General features: G+C 61.6%; 3 protein-coding genes across 10 annotated transcripts; 1 reads left to right on the top strand and 2 right to left on the bottom strand.

Moving 5' to 3' along the window:
* The first annotated feature begins 280 nt into the window (after positions 1-280).
* PPP1R14B (protein phosphatase 1 regulatory inhibitor subunit 14B) lies at positions 281-2596 on the top strand. The gene is given in 6 exon segments (XM_029208371.1): positions 281-314; positions 317-423; positions 425-706; positions 1740-1823; positions 2138-2170; positions 2263-2596. Coding segments are annotated over 6 exon segments (609 nt in total). The 3' UTR covers positions 2332-2596.
* A 401-nt stretch (positions 2597-2997) lies between these two features.
* On the bottom strand, positions 2998-5758 carry FKBP2 (FKBP prolyl isomerase 2). 5 transcript variants are annotated; one of them, XM_029206849.1, is made up of 6 exons: positions 5098-5286; positions 4213-4381; positions 3776-3888; positions 3610-3656; positions 3228-3263; positions 2998-3138 (listed from the first exon to the last, which is right to left on the bottom strand). In XM_029206849.1, exons 2-6 carry the CDS (start codon positions 4375-4377, stop codon positions 3077-3079), a joined length of 423 nt encoding a protein of 140 aa, XP_029062682.1. In that variant the 5' UTR covers positions 4378-4381; positions 5098-5286; the 3' UTR covers positions 2998-3076. The 5 variants fall into 5 exon arrangements, with proteins under 5 accessions (XP_029062682.1, XP_029062680.1, XP_029062679.1 ...); XM_029206847.1 differs by lacking the exon at positions 5098-5286 and adding an exon at positions 4546-4740 and having other exon boundaries at positions 3009-3138; XM_029206846.1 differs by lacking the exon at positions 5098-5286 and adding an exon at positions 5628-5758 and having other exon boundaries at positions 3018-3138.
* Positions 5759-7548: 1790 nt separating this feature from the next.
* VEGFB (vascular endothelial growth factor B) lies at positions 7549-10803 on the bottom strand. Of its 4 annotated transcripts, none has more exons than XR_003791560.1 (8): positions 10675-10797; positions 10085-10127; positions 9542-9738; positions 9305-9378; positions 9076-9111; positions 8599-8834; positions 8068-8148; positions 7549-7992 (listed from the first exon to the last, which is right to left on the bottom strand). XR_003791560.1 is itself a non-coding variant. In XM_029209453.1 (8 exons), exons 1-8 carry the CDS (start codon positions 10732-10734, stop codon positions 7971-7973), a joined length of 648 nt encoding a protein of 215 aa, XP_029065286.1. In that variant the 5' UTR covers positions 10735-10797; the 3' UTR covers positions 7549-7970. The 4 variants fall into 4 exon arrangements, 3 of the variants coding, with proteins under 3 accessions (XP_029065286.1, XP_029065287.1, XP_029065288.1); XM_029209453.1 differs by having other exon boundaries at positions 8599-8733; XM_029209454.1 differs by lacking the exon at positions 8068-8148 and having other exon boundaries at positions 10675-10803.
* Positions 10804-10809: the final 6 nt, after the last annotated feature.

Here is a 10809-nt window from a genome sequence, read left to right as displayed (position 1 = left end):
TGGGGCAGGAAGCTTAAAAGGGATAGCGGACAGCTAGGTCCAAACCTCTAAGGACTAGACCCTCTCCTAGCCCCTGCCCGAGGGCGGGGTAGGGGTGAGGGGCCTGCTGCAGGACTGTCCCTTTAAGGGGGTGTGGTCGGGGGGCGGGGGAAGCGATCGAGACAGAGAAAGCGGCTTCGGCTGCGGCGGCTCGGGCGGCGGCCGCGGGGGACAAAGGGCGTGCGGATCGGCGGGGAGGGGGCGGGGCGCGGCCAGGCCAGGCCAGGCCCGGGGGCTCCGCATGCTGCAGCTGCCCCCGGGCGCCCCCGCCGCCGCCCTCGCAGCGGAGCCGTGCGGAGCCGAGCTCACGAGCTAACCCGAGCCAGCGGCCGGGAGCCAGCCGGCGGGCGTCCCGGAGGCGGCGGCGCAGGGAGGGGCCCGACGCGCGCACGTGGCCCCGGCGGCCGCCATGGCGGACAGCGGCCCCGCAGGGGGCGCGGCGTTGGCGGCTCCGGCCCCTGGACCGGGGAGTGGCGGCCCAGGGCCCCGCGTCTACTTTCAGAGCCCCCCTGGGGCTGCAGGCGAGGGCCCGGGCGGCGCAGACGACGAGGGCCCGGTGAGGCGCCAAGGGAAGGTCACGGTCAAGTACGACCGCAAGGAACTACGGAAGCGCCTCAACCTGGAGGAGTGGATCCTGGAGCAGCTCACTCGCCTCTACGACTGCCAGGTGTGTCCCCCACCCTGCGCCGACACCCTAAAATCAGTCCCGATTCGGGCCGCCTGGGAACCCCACCTTGAGCCCGCCTGTCACCCGGAGTCAATGGGCGCTCCGCTTCCGCGCGCTCCCCAGCTCTCCGTACTCCCCGCCCCCAATGTATGCTCTTTCTTGTCTGACCTAAGTCACTCCTTTCTTATTTGCTGCCTTGGACAGGAGACTCGGGGCTTGTCTGGGCTGGCGGGGAAAGGAGATCTACCTATTGCCTGCTAGCCTAGACTAGTTAAAAGGCGCTAGCTACCCTGGGTGGTGGTGATACGGGTCTTGCCTATTCTAATGGGCTAACCTGGGGCTCCATCTTGTCATGGGGGGGCAGGCTAGCCCACTCTCTGGGTTCTAGTTCTCCACCCTATGACTCCTTCCTTGATCAAATGGTGACTCAGTCCCCGGGGGGCAGGGTGGAGGAGTGAGCTTGCCCTGTGCTGCCTACCCTAGCGCAGCCCTGGGATGCAGCTGACTCCAGACCGGAGACATGCTTCCTGGGGCGGGGGTGGTGGTGGTGGCAGGCACCCCCTCCCTCAGCAAAGCATGGGCTCTTTGTTTCCCCTTTACCAGGCCTGGGTCCTTCCCACTGACCCCTCACCCTTCACTTCCTCCTCACTCCTGGGAAGCTGTGACAGGTGTTTGGGGGAGGGGAAGGGGCTGTGATGAGTTGGGACAGCTGGCCCCACCTGTGCTCTGGTTGAGATGCGGGGCCCGGAAGTTGGGGAGACACATCTGCAGGGTTCCTAGCCCAGGATCCCCAGCCCTAGCTGTCTGGCACCCAGGGTGCCCAACTGGCAGGGACAGGAAGTTCCCCCCCATTGGGCAGTTTGCCTTGGCACAGGCCTGATCTGTTTTCTCCTCGGAGCAGCTGCCGCTGTCTGCTGGGCAAGAGGGCTGGCTCATCTGCAGTAGGGCAGGGGCCTCAGCCAGAGAGACCGTCTCACACCCTCTCTCCCAACTCAGGCCCTTGTTTCTCCCTCCTCCCCCACCCCCACCCCAGGAAGAGGAGATCCCGGAGCTGGAGATTGACGTGGATGAACTCCTGGACATGGAGAGTGATGATACCCGAGCTGCCAGGGTCAAGGTGAGAGGGGTTGGGGGGCAGCAGGGCCAGGTCAGGGGAGCAGGGAATAGAGGGGTGCCTGGAGGCACTGCTCCGTGGGTAGGCAAGCCTCTGGAGCCAGGCCTTCTTTGGCCTGAGTCAGCCAGCTCTGTGACCTTCCTGGGCTCAGCTTCTGGCTCCATCAAATAGGGCCAGTGGCACTTGCCTAGCTGTTCAGTAGCTGTGGCATCTCCTGTGCCTCAGGGTGGCCCCAGTGCCTTGGAAGAGGGTATAGGTGAACTTTAGGCTCGTGTTCTTGAGACTCATAGTTATACTTTCCCCCCGTGCCCCACTAGGAGCTGCTGGTTGACTGTTACAAACCCACTGAGGTAAGGAGGTGGTTTCCCCGGAGGGTGGGGTGAGGAGCCTGGGGTCCTGTCATCTTGGGTTCTGGTCTCCCTAATGTCCTCCCTCCCCCCAGGCCTTCATCTCTGGCCTGCTGGACAAGATCCGGGGCATGCAGAAGCTGAGCACACCCCAGAAGAAGTAAGGGTCCTCGACCCAGGTGAACGGTGGCTCCCACAGGACAATCGCCCCGCAACCTCGTAGCAACAGCAATACCGGGGGGCCCTGTGGCCAGGCCTGGTGCCATGCGCAGTGCTCCCCGTGCCCCTGGCCCAGGGGCCTCTTCCCTGCCCCCTCAGTTTTCCATTTTTGGGGTTTTTTATTATTATTAAACTGACGGGACTTTTTGTGTTTTTATATTGACTGCGGCGCGGGCCCTTTAATAAAGCTAGGCTATGCCTTTGGTGCAGTTGACAGGCTTGCCTGGCTTCTTTTACGGGGGACACACTGCTCTACAGCTGCTGCCAGCTCAGCTTCTCCCCAGGTGACCGCACGCCTTCCTGAGGGCCATGAAGCCATGGCCATACCCCAGTGCTGGCTCCCAGACCAGGATCTGGAAGTGCCTGGGGAGTTGGGGAGGAGCCGTTGTTGCTGCTGGCAGGCAGGAATACTCCTTTTCCCCTCTGGACAAGGGCCACCAAGTCACCCAGGGCTTGGCCATCATGACCTCCATGCCACTGAGCCTACTAGACCCCAAGGCTCTGCAGCCAGGAAAGGAGAGGGAGGGATGGGGGGAGGATGAGGGAGAGGGAAGGCTGAAGCTGTGGTTTCTAAGTCTCCAGGGCCCACAAACAAACACAGGCTCACTTCGTGGGCTTTAAAGTTTTTTTTCTTTCTTTAAACAGTCTGGTCCCAGATGGGGGCCTCTCCCCCAGCCCTCCCCAGTTTGGCTACAGTTCTGAACGTCGCTCGATTTTGAGCAGCTCCACCTCGAACACCAAGGTTGCACCGCCTGCAGGGGAGAAGTGGGATCAGAATGAGAACCAGGGCCACAGGGAGATGGAATGGGTACAGGAGATGGGGGGCAGGAAGGTTTATTACCTGGAATCTTTGGGGGAGCTCCCCGCTCTCCGTACCCTGCAAAGATGCACAAAGAAAGTGAGCCGTGGCCAGGCAGTGAGGTGTTCTGCAGACAACCAGGCTGAAACCAAGCCTCTGCCCATCCCAGCACAAGGCCAGAAATGGAGAAGGTGTAATGGATTTGGGAGGGGGCTGCTAAAGGTCTTGTAGAGGGCAAAGAGTGGGCACCAGAGCCAAGCGTCCCAAGGGTCTTGCCCTGTCCTCACTGCTGGACACAACTAGACTTGGAAGTGGCATGTATTGAATGGATTGAGTGGAGATCAGTGCAGAGGCTGAACCAGCCTTCACCCTTACGTAGATATAACCCTGAACTCCCTATCCCCATTCAGGAAGGGCCTCTTACCTAGCTCTGATGGGATCACCAGCTTCCGCTTTTCCCCCTCACACATCCTGTAGGACAATACATGTTCAGCATGTGGCAGCACCCAGGCTCCCTGCCCCCACCCCATACCTGGAGCTTGCCTCCCACAGTTCACCTCCTGGACCACAGCCATGGCCCCTCGACTCACCCTAGCAGCCCCTGGTCCCAGCCCTTGATGACCTGGCCCGTGCCCAGGGAGAAGACAAAGGGCTGGTTCTGGGGCAGGCTGCTGTCAAACTCTGTTCCATCTTCCAGCTTACCCTGTGAGACCATGGGAAGGCCAGTGAGGAGGAGGGTCTGCTCTGACACCCCCACCCCCAGGTGCTCTTCCCATCAAGGTGGCAGCCCACAGCACTGGCGGCCATAGTCCTAGAAAGGGACAGAACCTTGGGCAGCTCACAGTACATTGCACTGCTTGCTGGTGCCAACTGGGAGTAGACAGTCAAGAGCAAGATAGGATCATGCAAAGTAGATGAGGAGACTTGCCCAAGGTCTCCCACCTTTTGGCAGACACACCTGGCTCCCAAGTCCTTTCTGGTCCCCGGAAGGCCCACCCACCCCCAAAAGCTCCACTTCCTCACCCACCGTGTAGTGCATGTGCAGGACGTCCCCTTTGCGTGATTTGATGGGACAGTGGTCTACCCGTTTCTTGACTCCGATCTGCAGCTTCCGTTTGCCCTCGGCCCCGGCGGCCGTGACCAGGGCGCTCAGGCAGATGGACAATACTGTCAGGACCCAGCTCAGCCTCATGTTTCTGCGGGGACAGACCCCGACCAACCAACCGGGGGAGAGGAACGGGAGGGCATGGAATATGGGCAAGTACCAGGAGGATTCCACCCCACCGTACCTTGCCTGCCCCTGGGGATCCCCTTGTCCCGTGTCACCGCCCCCACCCCCAGGCTCCGCGGCCACACTTACCAGTCCAGTGAGAAGGGGGCTTGCCCGAGGACCCCAGCAGCGGGGGGAGGGGGTCAGGGGAGGCCACAGCAGCCAGGGTCCAGCCCCTTTGCTCACCCCCTGCCCTTCCGTCCCTCCCAGTCCCCAGCTCTGCTCTTCAATTCCCCCCTGTCCCTTTCCGCAAAGTCCAAACCCTATCTGGCTGCGCAGCAGTTGCCCCAACCGGGCGACCCCATTCACGCCACACCCAATTGCCTCCCGCCCAGCAAACCCACACCTCTGCGGCTGCCGCAGGGGGTCGGCCCCGAGGCACCCACACATCGCCACTGGGTGGCTCCGGGGAGCCCCTGTCCTCCGGGGGTACCCCCCAGGCTGGTCCTGTGCCTCCGCCCGAGGCGCCGCCCCAACTCTGAGCCCTCGGGGGCCTGCGGGGCACCCAGACTGGCCCCGTGTCGGGTGGCCGCCGAGCCCGCTCCACCCACACCACCTCTCCCGGGGGAGTTCTCGGCCTACCGCGTCCCCAGGCACGGCCACCACGGAGACCGCCCCCGCGTGGACGCCCCGGGCCATTACCTGGGCCTACCCCTTCGCTGGGCTCCTTAGCCCCACCCTTTAGAGGGCGTGGTTCCGCCCCCGGCCCTGTAGTCCCGCCCCCGACAGGACTAGACCCCTTTTCCTGAACTGTAGCCGCGCCACTCACCGGCTGAGGCCGCGCCCCCAGTGCCTGGGCTCCTTCCCCCTCGGTCTCCAAACCCGAGGCTCCTCCTTCCGCCTGTTCCAGCTCCTCCTCCAAGGGCCAGCCTCCGTCCCTCACCAGTCCGAGCCCCGCCCCCAGCCCTGGAGCTCCGCCTTCCACTGGCACAAGCTCAGAGGTCCCACCCGTCTCCGTTCCACGTCCCGCCCCTACTCCCGGAGCCCCGCCCCGTGAGGCGTGAGAACCCTCCCCCTGCGGCATCCCCAAACAGCTCTGACCCCAACCCTCAATTCCCTCGTAACCTATCCCTTGTTGACACTCAGAGCCCCGGCCCGCTCCTGCCCCGCCTGATCCAGCCTGCCCCCTTGCACCCCGGCTCCCCACAGCCCGGGCTGTGGCCCCCGCTCACCTCCTCGCCGCGCCCCCGGAGTCAACCCCAGTCCTGCTGCCGTCTCTGCGCAGGCGCGTCATCGTTGCCACCAGACCCGGCCACGCCGCCCGCCCTCATTGGACCGTGCGAAACCCGCGGCCACACGCCCGCCTGGGCGGCCTTCTCTAGCTCCGCCCCCCGCGCCGCCATGTGACTTATGCGTCAGGTCCGGTGGCTCTGTAGTCCGTAAGGTTAGGTGAAAGTGACTTCTGAAAGGGCCGAAGGCACTTCCGGTCGAGGTGAAATTAAGGTCAGGTGGGCGCGGGTTCGCGGCGGGGGTCTTGAGACACCATTTTATGTCGCCCCCAGCCTCTCCTGTTTGCCCCTGAGCCTCTTCAGGATCCACAATCCTCAGTTGCTGTGGAAAGAGCCTGGCTTCAGAGTGAGCCCTGGGTTTGAATCCAGGGTCTGCCACTCATTGACAGGCTGTGTGACCTTGAGCAAGTTCCTTGGCCTGGTAACTCGGGCTTGGTAACATCCACCCCGCAGGGCCCCTGGAGGATTGCTGCAAGTGATGTGCACTGCCAGGCCCTGGTCCACGGCGAATGCTCTCTCCCTTTTTTCTCTCCCAGTGTACAGGCCTGCCTCTACCTGCTGCATGATGACCCCTGAATCATGACTGTAATGGTCTGGCTGGGTCCGTTCCCCAACCGGACTTATTTCCAGGCACCACAGCACCCTGGAGTGAACATCTGTCCATTGAAGTAATGAACCTGCAGTTGGGAGGCAGATAAACCTAAGTTGAGTGTTAGGGAGAGAGTCGACCTGAGGTCAAATCCCCAGGTCAGTCAGAGTTTTCGAGCCTACTTCCTCAACTGAAAAAGGAAGATAATTACAACACTCAGAATTGAGGACTAGGCGAGAAGGCACATACGAAGCCGTGTGCACGCTGGGCAGGCTTAAATGGTCTTGGGAGGTGGTAGCTACTGTCCCTAACCCTCATCTGTCTCACTCTAATTGAGCTCTGGCATTTTGGGTGACAGAATAGCTGAGAAAATGATTTGAACGTAGCAATCACTGTCAGGAATTGTCTCTTCTGGTTTAACCCCACTCTTGGCCCAACAAGATCATTACCCCACCCTCTAACACTTCAGAGAAGGCCTCCATTAGGGTAGCTGCTTTGGCTTAACCTCTGCCATGAATGTTCTGTCTCGATGGGGCAAAGCACTAGTGCCCAAGGTTGCCCTTCAGTTCACCCCCTCATCACTCAGACCCAGGGGCACTGAAGGTTACAGGCCGAAAGCTGGCCACTGAGCTTGGGCTGGGTCAGATAAAGGTCAGAGGAGTCCCAAGCAGCGCCTGAGGAGGGGAGTCCAAGGTGCAAGGGAGGCGAGAGTGGAGAAGACCGTGTGGCCGGGGTGAGCGGGGCCCACCGACCACAGACCTCTGGTGCTGCCTCCCTTTCAGGGATGTGGGAGTGAGGTGAGGGCAGACCAGGTGCGTGACCTTCGAGTTAAGCTACCGGGAGCAAAAAGCTGCAAACGCAGAGTGTAACCCGGCAGGGAAGATGGGTGTCCTTTCCTATTACGTGACTCTCTTTTTGGAGCCCAAGGGCCCAGACCACAGTAGTCATCGGCTCCCTCCGTGTGCCCATGTGGGGACTGAGCCTCAGAAAGAGAGGCCGTGACAACCAAGGTCATTCAGCAGACCTGGGTCCCACCTCAAGCTCACTGGCCCTCTCCTTCCAGAAAGGAACCCTTGTAATGAGCAGAGGGGCAGGGACTCCCCAGGGCCTGCTAGCACAACATGAACGTGAAGGATGCACGATTCTGGCTCTGTGACCTGTTGTGGGGCCTTGGGCCTCATCTCCTCTAAGCTCCATGTCTAGGAGGCAGTGTGACGCAGACATTCACGTCCAAACCAGCCAGCCCGGACAGTGACAAACAGTGACACAGGCAGGGACAGTTCCTTCTATCTCTTTTATCGGGACTGGGGTTCACAGTTCTTGTACTGAAGCCCAACTCTCATTTTTTTGTAGAGGACCAGGGTCTTCTTAGTGAGGGGATGGAGGAGCCAGTTGTAAGATGCTCACTTGCACAAGGTGGTTAAAAACTGAGCCGGGACCCCATTCTCTCCCAAGATGGTACATGACCCCTTGTGCTGCCTCCAGGTCTCTTCATCCAACTCTGTCCATTTTGTTGGACGGCAGCCTCAGAGAGACAAAGGGCAGTTGGAAAGCCCTCTGAGAGGCCCAGGTCCTGGAGGAGCTTCCGCCCAGGTTGAGGTCTTGGGGACTGCACTGTTCTCACCAGGATGCCCTCTTGTTGCCCTCTGGGCAGGCCTGCGAGGCAAGTGGCCCCACCGAGTTTGAAAAGCAATGTATCACCTTCGCAGCTTCCGGCACCTGAAAAAGGAAGAAGGGGTCTGTTCATGCTGGCACAGCTCAGCCCTTGCTCCTCTAGACTCACCCACTTCTTACCTTCTGTGAACCTCATTCTCCCCTAACACTCCTGGGAAGCCCCAGCTGGCCTGGTCCACAGGACGCCACCCCATGGCCCCGCTGTGGAAAGGAGGGGTGGTGAGAAGCAACTTGGACAAGGGTGGACCAGCGTTCCACCACATCCCCTGGCCTCTTGGAGCACATAAGGTGGAACAAACTCTACCACAGGGGTTTCTGGGAAGCCTCAGAGCCTTGCAAACTGGAAGGCTGTCTTTCTCTTTTCTACACCTGGCGATGTCACGTCTTCCAGGACATCTCTAACCTCTCAAAGACAACGTCAGGGGGCCCTCACCACAGGTCTCGACTTGACCTCCCGTGTTGGCATCATGTGCCCTCATGTCTGACTCCGCATCAGAATGTGAGCCTTGTTTATGCTGACCCCAGTGCCAGCAGGCGCCTGGTCAACAGTTCAGCACACTCAAAGTTTCCCCTTCCCTGGCTCTTCTCCCACCAGCAGGCTCACTGGGACCTGCTCCAGGATGGCACCTTGACGCCACACCCGCTCCTCACCTGCAGGTGTCTGGGTTGAGCTCTAAGCCCCGCCCTTGACAACGGAGGAAGCTGCGGCGTCGGCAGCGGCAGCGGCAGGTCCGGGGGTCAGGGCGCTGGCGGCGCTGGGGGCAGCGTGGGCAGAGGGGCCTGGGGCTGGAGTGGGATGGGTGATGTCAGCTGGGGAGGGTGCTCCGGGGGCAGGGTCCCAGCCCGGAACAGAGCGGGGCTGGGGACGGTGATGGGGAGTGGAAGCCCTAGGAGGAGAAGCAACATGTCTCGGGTGAGAAGTAAGAGTCTTCCCGGGAGCTGGGGTTGGGGAAGAGCATATAGTCTTGGGGAGCAGAGGAAAAGGGGAGAGGGGGACACGAGTGGGAGGAGAAGGCGGGGGACCACAACTTCCTGACACACTCTTACACCCCCTGCCCCACCCACACATTACATTCTGGGTGCTGGGCCTGGGCTCCAACCCCACCTCAGCAAGAGCCCAAGGCTCACCTGTCCAGCTTCACAGCACTCTCTCGTTTTTTTGGTCTGAAAAGTAAGAGAGACAGACAAAGACAAGGAAAAAGAGGATCAGGAAGCCAAGCATCCTACTCTCTTGCCCTAGATCCCAGGCCTACCTGGCTATACTCTTGGAAACCCGGTCCCCGCTGTGGTGTACCACCACACCTAGCACCCCCCAAGCCTTGTCTCTGCGAACTCAGGAGTGGGGCCTGGCTGGCACCTGCATTCACACTGGCTGTGTTCTTCCAGGGACATCTCTCCCAGCTGACTGCTTGGGTACCGGATCATGAGGATCTGTGCTCAGAACAGGGAGAGAGACCGTCAGAGAGAGAGGAAAGGGACGCTCCATGGGCTGGAGAAATGAGAATACCTTGCCCACCAGCCAGGGCTCTGGCTGCCACCCTCTCAGTCCCCAGAACGCCAGCATCCAGCCAGGCACACTCCACCTGCCCCATACCTGCATTCGGACTTGGTGCTGCCCAGTGGGCACACACTCCAGGCCGTCGTCAGGGCAGCAGCCGCCACAGCGCTGCACCGTCACGCAGCTGGGCACCAGTTGCTTGGCCACAGTGCCCATGAGCTCCATGGTCAGGGGCACCACAACCTCCCGCGGCTGGCAGGTGGCACGAGCATACACGTCTATCCATGACACCACTGGGGGCAGATGCGTAAGGGTTAAGTCCCCACTGGGTTTCCTGCAGCTGCTCCCTGGTTCCCCTACCCCTGCGCCCAGAAGCTGTTCTCCTTTGTTCTCGTGTCACAGCCACCCTCCGCTAGCCCCTACTTCTGCCCTCCCAATCTCTCTTCCCTGTCCTGTTCATCCAGAACCCAGGAACCCCCCTGCCTCAATCTCCTCTTCTGTGAAATGGGCAGAATAAGAGTTTGCATCTTACAGAAGAGTGTGATTACACAAGATGAGGAATACACAGAGTCTGGAATCAGGACTGGAAGAAAAGATTCTTAGTGCTGGCTAGTAGAAAGTTCCTATTGTTACTATTACCTTTCTTCTGATGACCAGGGGCATCAGGCTGGGAGACCGGGCCCTGCAGGAGAGAAGAAACCTGGACCCAAGGTGCACTCCAGGAAGGGCTAGCCCTGTCGCTGGCCCCAGGGCTCTGCCCTTGCAGTCAGGAGGCTTATTTCCAGACTACTCTGTTCCTGGGGCCACTCTAGCTTTACCTGTCCTCTCCAGGCCACCTGGGACCTGGGACCTGCCCTGGCTACAACCCCCCAGGCACGCTCTGCCGGCAGCGTCGAACCTCCAAGCCTAGGGACCGGGCTTGTTCTCGAGGCCGCAGATCAAGAGGGGGCACAGTGAGCGCCGAACCGCGTCCTGCAGGCACCGAGGCGGCCCCGCCCCCGGCTGCGCCCTGGGGACGGGGTGGGGCGGGGGAGTGGCCCCGGAGTTGGGCCGGCGGGCGGGCGGGGAGGGACGCCTCCCGGGGGATGCCCAGGCCGGGCTCCCGAGACGCCCCCGTCCAAGGCCCGACCCCGCGGATCCCCGAGAACCCAGCCGCTCCGCGCCTCCCCACTTCCGCCAACCTTGAGAGAGGGCACGGCGGGCGGGCGGGTTGTCGCGGACGCACGTACCTGGGCGGGGGCCAGCTGCAGGAGCGCGGCGAGCAGCAGGCGGCGGAGCAGGGGGCTCATGGTGCCCGCAGGGGCCGCGCGCCGGGGGCGCCCGCATCGCCCTAGCCCGGCGGCGCGGGCGGCGGCGGCAGCCAG

This window comes from Monodon monoceros, unplaced genomic scaffold (assembly GCF_005190385.1).
Source record: "Monodon monoceros isolate NGI ecotype Baffin Bay Population unplaced genomic scaffold, NGI_Narwhal_1 Super_Scaffold_7, whole genome shotgun sequence".
In the NCBI taxonomy this organism is placed as follows: domain Eukaryota; kingdom Metazoa; phylum Chordata; class Mammalia; order Artiodactyla; family Monodontidae; genus Monodon; species Monodon monoceros.
Note: the sequence above shows the minus strand (reverse complement) of the source record. Positions and strands in the feature narration are given on the sequence as shown.